This window comes from Mandrillus leucophaeus, unplaced genomic scaffold (genome assembly GCF_000951045.1).
Source record: "Mandrillus leucophaeus isolate KB7577 unplaced genomic scaffold, Mleu.le_1.0 Scaffold32, whole genome shotgun sequence".
NCBI lineage: Eukaryota > Metazoa > Chordata > Mammalia > Primates > Cercopithecidae > Mandrillus > Mandrillus leucophaeus.
Genome location: NW_012103365.1, coordinates 1,701,312 through 1,713,780, shown reverse-complemented (window position 1 = coordinate 1,713,780; position 12,469 = coordinate 1,701,312). Strand labels below are relative to the sequence as shown.

The 12,469-nt window shown below is 49.6% G+C and overlaps 1 protein-coding gene across 1 annotated transcript in view; it reads right to left on the bottom strand.

Annotated features, from left to right (window-relative positions):
• Positions 1-12,469, bottom strand: part of SCNN1B (sodium channel, non voltage gated 1 beta subunit) — a 92,875-nt gene that overhangs the window by 69,019 nt on the left and 11,387 nt on the right. Inside the window, exon 2 of the mRNA XM_011987960.1 lies at positions 606-630. Coding sequence (XP_011843350.1) covers positions 606-630 — 25 coding nt within the window. The remainder of the gene's footprint in view (positions 1-605; positions 631-12,469) is intronic.

Sequence of the window (12,469 nt, the reverse complement as noted above, 5' to 3'; positions counted from 1 at the left end):
GTTAGACAGACTTGAGTGGCATCTCTTCCCATCTCTTACTGGCTGGGTGGCTGGGTGATCTTGGCAAAATTGCATCACCTCTCTGAGCCTCAGTTGTCTCATTTGCAAATGAGGCCAGCAATAGTACCTTGGTTTTTTGTTAGGTTTTTGTTTTGTTTTCAGTGAGGGTGAAAATGCATATAAAGCTCTTGGCATGGTGTTGAATGAAGGTTGGCTACTGTAATTCATTAGGGAAAAAGAAGGATGAAATGTGTAGGTGGTTGCTGAGTTTAGATACTTAATTGCAAGGCTGCCTTAGAAAGGACTGGTGCTGGAAGGGGAATTTCCCAGCTTGCTAAAAGAAAGATTCAGTCTTTGGCCTGCACTTCCTTGAGGCTTAGCTATCTATGTCACGCTCCTGTCAGAAACTTTCAAGGGTTACTGGTGTCTATAGAATAAAGGCCCCTCAACCCTTAGCTGGCTTCCAAGACACCTTGCAACCTGGTCCCAGCCTAGATGTCTCCTTTAATTCCTTGCACTTTGCTTTACAATGGAGTAGTGGTTAAGAAGTTGGGTTCGAACCGCAGTTTGGTCACTTACTGTGTGACCTTGTGAAATTTACTCACCCTCTCTGTGCCCTGGTTTCCCCATCTGTAAAATGAGGGGAAAATAGTTTTGACTTCATTGGGTTGATGTGAAGATTAAATCGTAAATATGAAGCACCTGGCACCGTGTCTGGCACGGAGAGAGGTCAGTGCCTATGAGAGGCTTCTCAGTTGCATCCCATACCCATGCAACCACACACTGAAGCCCATGGGTACCCTGGGAATTCCCACCACCACACTTTGACTCATGCTGTTACTCAGTCCTGGAGTGCAAAACCTTTACCTCTACCCACATATCCTCTACGATTTCCAGGCCCAGCTCCAGTGCCACCTCCTCCAAGAAGTCCTCTGTGAATGGAGGTCATCCTCCCTCCTCCGTAGCCCCAGTTTTTTTTTTTTTTTTTTTTTTTAATTGAGATGGAGTTTCACTCTTGTCACCCAGGCTGGAGTGCAGTGCCGTGATCTCAGCTCACTGCAACCTCTGCCTCCCAGATTCAAGTGGTTCTCCTGTCTCAGCCTCCTGAGTAGCTGGGATTACAGGCATGAGCCTGGACCAAGCCCAGCTAATTTTTTTTTTTTTTTTTTGTATTTTTAGTAGAGATGGGATTTCACCATGTTGGCCAGGCTGGTCTCGAACCCCTGACCTCAGGTGATCTGCCTACCTCGGCCTCCCAAAGTGCTGGGATTACAGATTACAGGCATGAGCCACCGTGCCCAGCCCCCAGAATGTTTTCTGAGGACCAATAATGTGGATGGAGTTAAGACCACTGAACTGTACACTTAAAAATGATCACAGTGTAAATTTTGTTATACACATGTATTTTCCACAATTAAATATTTTAAAAGACACATTGAATATTTAAAAACTCACAAATAATTTTTAATATTGATTATATGTTGAAGTACTATTTTGGATATATGGGTTCAATGAAATATATTAATAAAATTAGTTTGATCTGTTTGTGTTTACTTTTAAAATGTGGCTATGACAATTTTACATTGCTGGGCTGGGCACAGTGGTTCACGCCTGTAATCCCAGCACTTTGGGAGGCCCAGGCAGAAGGATCACTTGAGGCCAGGAATTCAAGATTAGTCTGGGCAACATAGCAAGACCCTGTCCCTACAAAACATACAAATTAAAAAAAAAAAAAAATTAACCAAGCATGGTGGCGTGCACCTGCAGTCCCAGCTACTTGGGAGGCTGAGGTGGAAGGATCGCTGGAGCCCGGGAGATCGAGGCTGCGGTGGCCCATGATCATGTCACTGCACTGTAGCCTAGGTGATAGCGTGAGACCTTGTCTCAAAAGAGGAAATAAAAAAAATTTTCAGTTGCTTATGCCATTCCGATCTGTGGCTTGTGTTGTATGTATGTTGGATAGTGCTGACCCAGATCAATGGCTGGCACACTGTAGGCACTTAGATGTGGGTTTAATATGGGAATGAATACAGTTTTACAGCCAAATAGGTGCTTTTCAGGCATAAAACAAACAAAAACTGTTGTATCTGGAAGGCTCCAAGGGAATGGGAGAGAGTGTGTCATGGCAGTTTACATAACTCAATCATCATAATTCATATCAAGCGATTCTCTTGCTTCGGCCTCCCAAAGCGCCGGGATTACAAGTGTGAGGCACTGTGCCTGGCCAGTATCTATTATTATGCTGATGATAGCAGCCACCGTCCACAGAGTACCTAATGTGCCAGGAACTGTCACAGCACTTTAAGCCATCATCTCATTTAATCCTTGAGTCAACGCTCCGGGGCATCATTGCCTCTGCAGCATGGACAGCTGCCCAAGGTCACCCCACTGGAGAGCGAAGAGCAAGGGTTTGCCTGAGGGCTGGTCCAGGCCTCCTAATACCCCTGCCTTTCCCAGGGTCCAGGCTTTGTGTGCTGTCTTGTCCTATGGGACTTGATGGCCCTGCCTGGGATGGACAGCAGACACCAGCCCTGCTCACATCCCCACCCACAGGCGGGGTCTTCAGAGGAACAGGGAGCCCCAGGGAGAGGCAAGACGATGCTGTTGAGAATCCAGGAAAAAGGCCGGGCACCATGGCTTGTGCCTGTAATCACAGAATTGTGGGAGGCTGAGGCAGGTGGATCATTGAGGGTAAGAGTTCGAGACCAGCCTGCCCAACACGGCAAAACCCCATCTCTAGTAAAAATTCAAAAATTAGCTGGGCGTGGTGGCACACGCCTGTAGTCCCAGCTACACAGGAGGCTGAGGCAGGAGAATAATCGCTTGAACCCGGGAGGCGGAGGTTGCAGTGAGCTGAGCTTACACCACTGCACTCCAGTCTGGGCGACAGAGTGAGACTCTGTCTCAAAAAAATAAAATAAAATAAAGTCCAGGAAGAGAATTCAGGAATTCATACTCTCTGGTCTCCTTAAGCTCACGCATCCAGATCTGGCCACCAGCACTCTCAAGTTCAAGGACTCCGGGAAACCGGCTGGGACTTAGGTGGTCATTCTTGTTCAAGGCAGTTGAGGCAATGGCTCTGGGCCCAGCCTGACCCAAGAGAGGGCCCTGCCCTTGTCCCTGACGCTGCAGCAGCCACAGCTCTCTGGGAGGGTGTGGCCTTCCCCTCCCATCCCTGGGGCTCCAGGCCTGAAGCTGAAGGCCAGGGCCTACCCAAGACCTCATACCTGGGGCTCAAATTCGCTTGTGTAGAGGCCCACGGTGGTGTCTAATGTGAGAGCTCCTCAGAGGGGGCCTCGGCTGTAAACTGCACGGATCAGAACCCCCTGGAATGGGGAAGAGGTTTGCAACACATGGACGAGAACTTCCGCTGTCTCCCAATTCCAATCATGTCTGTAAGTCGTGGGTTGAACTTGAGGAAACCGCTTGAGTCTGGTCAGAGACAGTTGACTGGGGAAGCCAACTGAGACCTAATTCCCTCGGTGAGAACTGGGTGTCAAGGAGTCTGACCTCAGAGAGAGTAAAAAATCCCACCTTCTGTGGACTGCGGGGCTCCCCTACCCTAGGGGAGAGTCAGTGCAGAGCTGGGAGCAGGGATTCTCCAAGTCTGGTCCCCAGACCAGCTGAAACAGCATCACCTGAGAGCTTGATAGAAAGGCAAATCCTCAGTCTCCCTCTGAGGCCTCTGGGTTTTAACTAGCAGTCTGGGTTTTAACAGCCTTCCAGGAGGCTCTGGCCATGCTAAAGTTTGAGAACCTCCGGCCCACCACCTTACTATTCCAAGTAGGGCACCAGAACCAGCAGCACTGGCATCATCAGCTTGTTAGAGACACAAAAGCTGGGTCCCACTTGACCTACTGAATCATCGCATTTTAACAAGACCCCTAGCGACTCGTGTGCATGTTAACATTTGAGACGTGGCCAGGCAAGGTGGCTCACGCCTATAATCTGAGCACTTTGGGAGGCTGAGGTGGGAGGATCACTTGAACCCAGGAATTTGAGACCCCTGTCACTACAAAAAAATACAAAAATTAGTTGGGTGTGGTGGTGGGCACCTGTAATCCCAGCTACTCGGGAGGCTGAGGCGGGAGAATCGTCTGAACCCAGGAGGTGGAGGTTGCAGTGAGTTAAGATTGCGCCACTGCACTCCAGCCTGGGCGACAGAGCGAGACCAAAAAAAATAAAAAATAAAATGTTTCCTAGATAATTTGATAATACATGCAGCAGAGTTTGGGAGCCACAAAGCTAGAGCAAGAGTCAGCAAACTTTTTCGGGAAAGGGCCAGGCCAGGCAGCAGTATTTTAGGCTTTGTGTGCCATACAGTCTACGTCGTGGCTACTCAGTGCTGCCATCATAGTGCAAAAGCAGCCGTAGATAACATGTAAATGACTGGGCATGGCTATGTTTCAACCACACTTCACTTATGAACACTGAATTTTGAATTTCATTTGATTTGCATGTGTCATGAAATGTGATTTTTTTTTTTTCAACCATGTAAACCATTCTTAACTCACAAGCTGCACAAAAAACAACTGGTGGACCAAACATTGACCTTTGGGCCATAGTATGCAGACCCCTAGGTTGGAGGAATTAATTGAGGGCAAAGAAGCCCAGATTGGGCTGGGCGCAGTGGCTCACACCTGTAATCCCAGCGCTTTGGAAGGCCGAGGCAGGTGGATCACGAGGTCAGGAGACTGAGACTGAGACCATCCTGGCTAACATGGTGAAACCCTGTCTCTACTAAAAATACAAAAAATTAGCCGGGTGTGGTGGCACGTGCCTGTAGTCCCAGTTACTCAGGAGGCTGAGGCAGGAGAATTGCTTGAACCCAGGAGGCGGAGGTTGCAGTGAGCCGAGATCGCGCCATTGCACTCCAGCCTGGGTGACAGAATGAGACTCTGTCTCAAAGCAAAACAAAACAAAACAAAAAACCAGATTGCAGGCCTCCTCCTCTTTCCTGGTGTTTGCACACAGAATCGCCCCTGCACAATCTCAGAAACCTTAGTAGCACTTGATTATGAAAAAGTTGTGACAAGGCCCAATCAAGAACCAACTTGATCTGGCCCTAGACCAAAGACTTCAGGTTGGGCCTCAAATCCTCCATCATGCTGGCAGGATTTCAGGGAGCTGCCTTCCTATGGTTGACTCTGTGCCCCACCTTTCTGGCTGGCAATTTTGTTGGCCCTTAGTGGTCATTTACTGTGCAGCAGGCACTGTGCTTAGCTTTACTCACATTATCTCATCTCCTTCTTACAGCCACTCTGCAAGACAGGGAAAGCTAGAATACACTCATGCATATTATTATAGTCTTTATTTTTATTTTTTCATTCTTTAGACGAAGTCTCGCCCTGTCACCCCGACTGGAGTGCCTTGGCGCAATCTAGGCTCACTGCAACTTCTGCCTCCCGAATTCAAGCAATTCTCCTGTCTCAGCCTCCTGAGTAGCTGGGATTACAGGCACCCGCAACCATGTCTGGCCAATTTTTGTATTTTTAGTAGAGATGGGTTTCACTGTGTTGTCCAGGCTGGTCTCAAACTCCTGACCTCAGGTGATCTTATAGCCTCGGCCTCCCAAAGTGCTGGGATTACAGGCGTGAGCCACTGCGCCCGGCCGCATATTACTATATACCTGTTTTTCAGACGAGCACAGAGCGGAAGCACAGAGAGGTCAGGTGATTTGCCCAAATCACACAGTGAGAGTAAGTAGCAGAGCAAAATTGAAACTGTGTCTGTTTGCTCCAGAGCCTGCTCTCTAACCACTTCGCTATATTGCCTCCTGATAATCTATATTAAGGACAATCGATAATCCACCACCATCACCAGTCACCACAATGCCCAGACACAATCTTCTCCAGAACAAGACTTGGGCAGCAAACCTGGGCCGTTTGCATCTTGATTGGCATTTACACTCAACCTTTCTCTGCCTCGAGTTGCAGCTGGAGCTGAGACACTCAAGACAGTTCTGCACCTTCTGCAGGAAGAAGGCGGCTGGCAGGGCAGTCCTGTATGGTTGTGCAGGCTGTGCACTATACAACTCCAGGGAGCATCCTTCATCATGTATGTAGTCTGTGTGATTGACAATGACATCCCTGGAGTTGGCAGCACACATACCCTACCGGCATTTGTGGCAGCCCTAGAGGCTAGATGCAAGACACTCAGGATTCCCTGGCATACCATTGGCCTTCAGTGCCCACCTTTACTGCTATTTGGAAGCAAATCATCAAAAAGGGAGATGAGCCCACAAGGAAATGCCATCATGCGTGGTGGAGGTGTGTGCTGGCAGCTCTGGGGAACCCTCTGAGACAGGAGCAGGAAGGAGTTTTCCCCCAGAGCCCCTCCACGCAGCCTGGAAAAGGAGCCTGCTCCCTTCTCTCTCTTAGACTGGATTGGCTGCATCATCAGCTCTGAACTCTCCACCCTGTTCCACACAAAAGCTTTCCTCCCACCCCTCCACACCCTGGCTCCTTGAGAAGAAAAAAAGGCCCTTGGGTGATCTCTCTAGTCATGTCCCCACACTGGCTCTCCAGTGCCCATTCTCACGCTGGGCAACACCTACTTCTTGCAATCCAGAGATTGAGCTGCTGGGAACTACCAATCAGATGCTCTGAGCAATTCCCTTAACTGCTGCCCCCTTTGCAGTGTTTGTTTTTTCCTTTTGTGATTTCAGCCAGGCCCTGTGTCACGGCCTCACAGGCATTAGCTCATGTGCCTCTCACCACAGCCCTGTGAGGAGGAACTGTGATCATCACCATTTTACAGACAAGGCGGCTGAGGTTCAGAGAGGTTAGGTCAATTGCCTGAAGTCACATAGGTCAAAAGCGGCAGAGCTAGAAATCAAATTTAGGTCTTTCAGGCTTTAGAGCCCAAATTCTTTGCCAACTTTCTAGGAGACGACACGTCATCATGTCCTTAGGGTCTGTTACCCCATCTGTGGGCTGGGTCTTGGGTCTGGGAAGCCATGTGGGTGACCGTAATGTTGCTGCTGGTGGTGATGGTGATGACGGTGAGAATGGTGATGGTGATAGTGATAATGGAGATGATGGTGAGCGTGATGGTGGTCATGATGCTGATGATAGTGATGATAATGGTGATGGTGCTGAGGATGGGATGGTGATGATGGAGGTGATGGTGAGGGTGATGGTGGTGATGGTGATCATAATGGTGATGGTGAGGATGGTGATGGTGATGATGGTGCGGATGGTGATAATGGTTGTGATGATGGTGATGATGGTGGTGATGGTGAGTATGGTGATGGTGAGGATGGAGGAGATGGTGAGGGTGATGGTGGTGATGGTGATGGTGATCATGATGGTGATGGTGGTGAGGATGATGATGGTGATGGGGATGATGGTGAGGATGGTGATAATGATGAGGATGGTGATAATGGTGGTGGTGATGGTGATTCTGATAGTGGTGATGGTGAGGATGGTGATGGTGAGGATGGAGGAGATGGTGAGGGTGATGGTGGTGATGGTGATCATGATGGTGATGGTGGTGAGGATGATGATGGTGATGGGGATGATGGTGAGGATGGTGATAATGGTGGTGGTGATGGTGATTCTGATAGTGGTGATGGTGAGGATGGTGGTGATGATGGTGGTGGTGGTGATGGTGAGGATGGTGATGGTGATGGTAATGAAGGGGATGGTGGCGATGGTGACCATGATGATGGTGGTGATGATGACCACGATGATGGTGGTAATGGTGACCATGATGATGGTGATGGTAAGGATGTACCTACCTGATACAGTTGTGTGCAGATTAAATGCGAGGTTCAGGCAAAACATTGCTCCCTATGCCTGTACTTTGTTTGTGTAAGAGACAGGGTCTCACTCTGTCACCAAGGCTGGAGTGCAGTGGCACAATCACGGCTTACTGCAGCCTTGAATTCCTGTGCTCAAGTGATCCTCCCACCTCAGCCTCCCAAGTAGCTGAGATTATAGGTGCCACCATATGTGGCTAACTAAAAAAAAATTTTTTATAGAGACAGAGTCTCTCTATGTTGCCCAGGCAGGCTGGTCTCAAACTCCTGGTCTCGAGCAATCCTCCCACCTTGGCCTCCCAAAGCGCAGGGATTACAGGCGTGAGCCACTGCAGGAGGTTCCCATGCCTGTTCTATGGTAAGTGCTTATACATGCTGGGTCAGCTGGGATCCCTGTACCCTCGACCTCCAGAATGGGTTCCATGGCATTGCAGCTTGTTAAATAAACACATTATTTACCAAACACCAGGTGAAAGGCATGAATCAGAGACTTTCAAGAAAGGGAAAGAATAGTGACTTTTTCTTTTAATTTTATTTTTGAGACGGAGTTTCGCTGTTGTAACCCAGGCTGGAATTCAATGGCGCGATCTAGGCTCACCACAACCTCCGCCTGCCGGGTTCAAGCGATTCTCCTGCCTCAGCCTCCTGAGTATCTGGGACTATAGGCATGCCTAGCTAATTTTATATTTTTAGTAGAGACGGGGTTTCTCCATGTTGGTCAGGCTGATCTCAAACTCCCGACCTTAGGTGATCCGCCTGCCTCAGCCTCCCAAAGTGCTGGGATTACAGGCTTGAGCCACCGCACCCGGCCGGTGACATTTTTTTCTCTTAACCCCTTCTGTTTCCTGCTCTGTCTCCATCTCCTGCCAACCTCTGAAATCCAACTTTGCCTTTCCAGGCTCTGGTCTGGACCACACGTTCCCCACCTTGTGCCAGGGTCGGGCTGGCATAGTAACTGGCCTTGGATCCAAAACGTTGGGAGAGTGGCGCAGGGTCCACAACCCCCTCATCCCCTAGGAAGGCCATCTGGCTGGAGAAAGCCAGGCTTCCAGGGAAATTTGAAGGCTGGGAATGTGGTGCCCTGAAGGCAAGGGCTGAGTACCCTCTTTGTTGGGGGAGATTAGAATCTTCACCGGCACAGTGACCCAAGGTGGTTGGTTCCTGGCATTGTGAAAAGCCGAAACTTTACACTTGGCTGCGGGTGAACCAAAGGCTTCAAGAGCCATGTCACATAGAAAAAAATTCCCCACGTCCTCCACACTCACCTCTCAGATGACACCAAGAAGCTGAGGAGAGGCAGGCTGGGGTGAACAGAATGGGATCTGCAGTCAAACTGCTTGGGTTTGAATCCCAGACACACCATTTGCTAGCTCTGTGTGACCTTGGGCAAGTTACTTAAGCTCTCTGAGCCTATTTTATTTTCCATGAAATGCAGACAATTACATTACCTGTTTCTCTGGATTGTTGTAAAGATACATTGAAATCCTGCAGTAGGAGAGCTCAGTTTCTCTGTGTGTAAAAGCGGGATAATAATTCACGCCTGTAATCCCAGCACTTTGGGAGGCCAAGGTGGGAAGATTGCTTGAGCCCAGGAGTTCGAGACCAGCCTGGGCAACATGGCCAAACCCTTTCTCTACAAAAACAAACAAAATAGAAAAGTTAGCTGGCCGTAGTGGTGTGCACCTGCAGTCCCAGCTACTGGAGAGACTGAGGTGGGAGGATCGCTTCAGCCTGGGACGCTGGGCTGCAGTGAGCTGTGACTGAGCCACTGAACTCCAGCCTGGGTAACAGAGTGAGACCCTGTCTCAACAAACAAGAAAAATGTAAAAATAATATTAATAATTAAAAAACTCTACCTACCCCATATGGTTGCTGAAAGAATTCAATGAAAGAAAACACGTGCCTGGCATGAAGTGATACTTAAAAAATGCTGCAGGTCGGGCGGGCTGGCTCAGGCCTGTAATCCCAGCACTTTGGGAGGCTAAGGTGGGCAGATCACGAGGTCAAGAGATCAAGGCCATCCTGGCCAACATGGTGAAACCCTGTCTCTACTAAAAACACAAAATTTAGCTGGGCGTGATGGTGCGCGCCTATAGTCCCAGCTACTTCGGAGGCTGAGGCAGGAGAATCACTTGAACCCAAGAGGCAGTGGTTGCAGTGAGCCGAGATCGTGCCACTGCACCCCAGCCTGGTGACAGAGCGAGATTCCATTTCAAAAACAAACAAAACCACCCACAAAAAAACGGTGCTTATTATTATTATTATTACTGTAGGGGAGAGAGCCATTTGGGCCCCATCAGAGTTGATTTGGTAAACGATATCATGTGTTGAAAAGGAAACTGAGTCCAGTTCAGTCCTTGTACGTAAGGCAAACAAAACAACAGGGTTCCCAGACAAGGTGACCACACCTCCTCAAGTGAATGAGATCCTTTGTAGAGGGGTCTTCAGGGTAGGGATTTTAGCCAGCTGGATCATAAGATCCAACAAGAATACAGCCCAGCCCATTTCAGGCCCAGCCACCATTGGTGGGGCCCTACTGGGAGTTCAAGATTAGAGGTGAAGATGGGAAGGGGACCAGAGAATGGGGGGTCCATGGAGTTTCCTGGGGGATGAGAGATGTGGCTGGGTCACCACTGTATATTCAGTGTCTAGCCCAATGCTGGTATGCATCCATCCATCCATCCATCCATCATTCATTCATTCATTCATTCAATAAATGTTCACTGAGCATCTACTAGGAACTTGGACAATAGCAGTAAACAAAACACATAAAACCTTGCCTCTAAGTGTTTTGGTTCCTGTGAACTAGTGTTATAGCACTCAGGAAACACTCCCTAAATATGAATGAATGAATGAGTAAGTGAATGAATGAATGAATGAGTTGCAAAGAAAACTGCTTTGCATTGGGAAAGAAAGCGTCTTCTCCCTTTCCACCCAAATGTAGGAAGATATGCAGCCTCCTTCCCCTCCACCACGGCTTTCCTCCAGGTTCTGCTTTCTGTGAGGGTTGGGGAGGGGAATCTGCCCAGTGGGTTCACCATCCTGTGGCCAGGATGGCACCACTCTCTATCACCTGGTGCCAAGGGATCGGGGGAGGTGAGGCCCAGCCAGGCTCCAGTTCCAACAGCCAACGACTTGTAACCAACCAGATTGTCATCCACTCAGACCTCCACCCTCCCTCCACTCACCCAAGGCCCTGATTCTGAGATTTTAATTTTCCCTGAATTCTGCAGATAAAACTGTTTCTGACTTCTCAGCCCAGAGCTCTCCGATCATTGCCCGACCCTCGACCCTTCTCCAAGCAGGGCACGAGCAGCATAGCAACCATTTGGAGGTTATCAGAGCAATAGCCAGGGTGGGTCCAGTGCCTGGGGGTCAGCATGCTGTGCCCTTGGCTTGCTAATGCCTCACGATCCCCCTAAATTCCCCCCACCAAGTTATCCCGTGGACAGGTGGGAGTGCACCTGTCCCACAGCTGAGCTCCAACTCCAGCCTGCTTGACTCCCAAACTCTTAACTGTTAAACAGCCTGTCCGGGTACAGCTAAAGAGACTGGGAGACTTTAGCACCCAAATCTTGCCCTTAATGCTTTAAGGAGCCAGGCAAGGTGTCTCATGCCTATACTCCCAACACTTTGTGAGCTCGAGGTGGGAGGATTGCTTGAGCCCAGGAGTTTGAGACCGGCCTGGGCAACATAGCGAGACCCTGTCTCTATAAAAATGAAAGAAAAGAAAGAAAATGTTTTAAGGACAGAAATCGGCTCCCCAGACAGCCTGGGGTAAACCAGAACTCGCCTGGGTCCTTTTCCTGGGGCAGGCAAAGCTCTGCCTCCAAGGTAATAGGATAATGAAGGCCTCCCCCTCCCTACATCAGCCTCTGCTCCCCCACCACACCCCCGAATGCAACCAGGGCGGGAGGGTAGGTGTTGGGTGCTGGAGGCAGGGGTCTCTGCCCTGTGCAGGCCCATGGCCATCTCTTGGGGCTTTCTCTCTCTTCCCGAATCTCCCCCTCCTCCCTATCTCCTTTCCTCTCCGACACTCCCCTCCTGGCCCCATTAATGAGCCAGGCATGTACCAGGCATGCTTCTAAACATTTCATATTCCTCCCCGCCACCCTCCAATCTCTAAAACAATCCTTGAAAGCCTGTCTTGAAGTCCACGGCCTCAGACCCCAAGCTTCCTCATGGTCTCTCTCCCTACCCCAGTCCGCCAAAGCCTCTCTCCAACTCCTTCTTGCTGCCTTGTGAACTTTGTCTCTGAGAAAGACAAAGGTAATCCCTCCTGGGGTGGGGGTAAGGTGGGGGGTGGTGGTGTTTTCCAATCAGGATTCAAACCTTGAGCTCAATTAGAGAATCAACAACCTCCACATGTAGACGTAGGTGAGACACCCACCAAGGAATTTCAGGAATCAGCCGGCAGGTGAGACAAAGCTAGTTTTGGGAGGGTGAACCCAGCCCCCACTTAAGGTCTTCAAATGAGTCCAATCAGGAGTAGCTCTTGAGAGAGGCTACAGAAGACTCCAGATCTCAGTCCTCCTTCCAAACCTTAGCTCAGGAATGAGCTCCCTAGCATGTGGAGGGGAACAAGGTGGCCTACATTGGTCCTGGGGGTCTGAAAGGAAAGAGCCACATTTGCCAAGGGGCCACCAGTGGCCCCCAGACCTGCAGCCCCCAATCATCAAGATTTTCCCAGCCAGTGGGAGGCTGAGG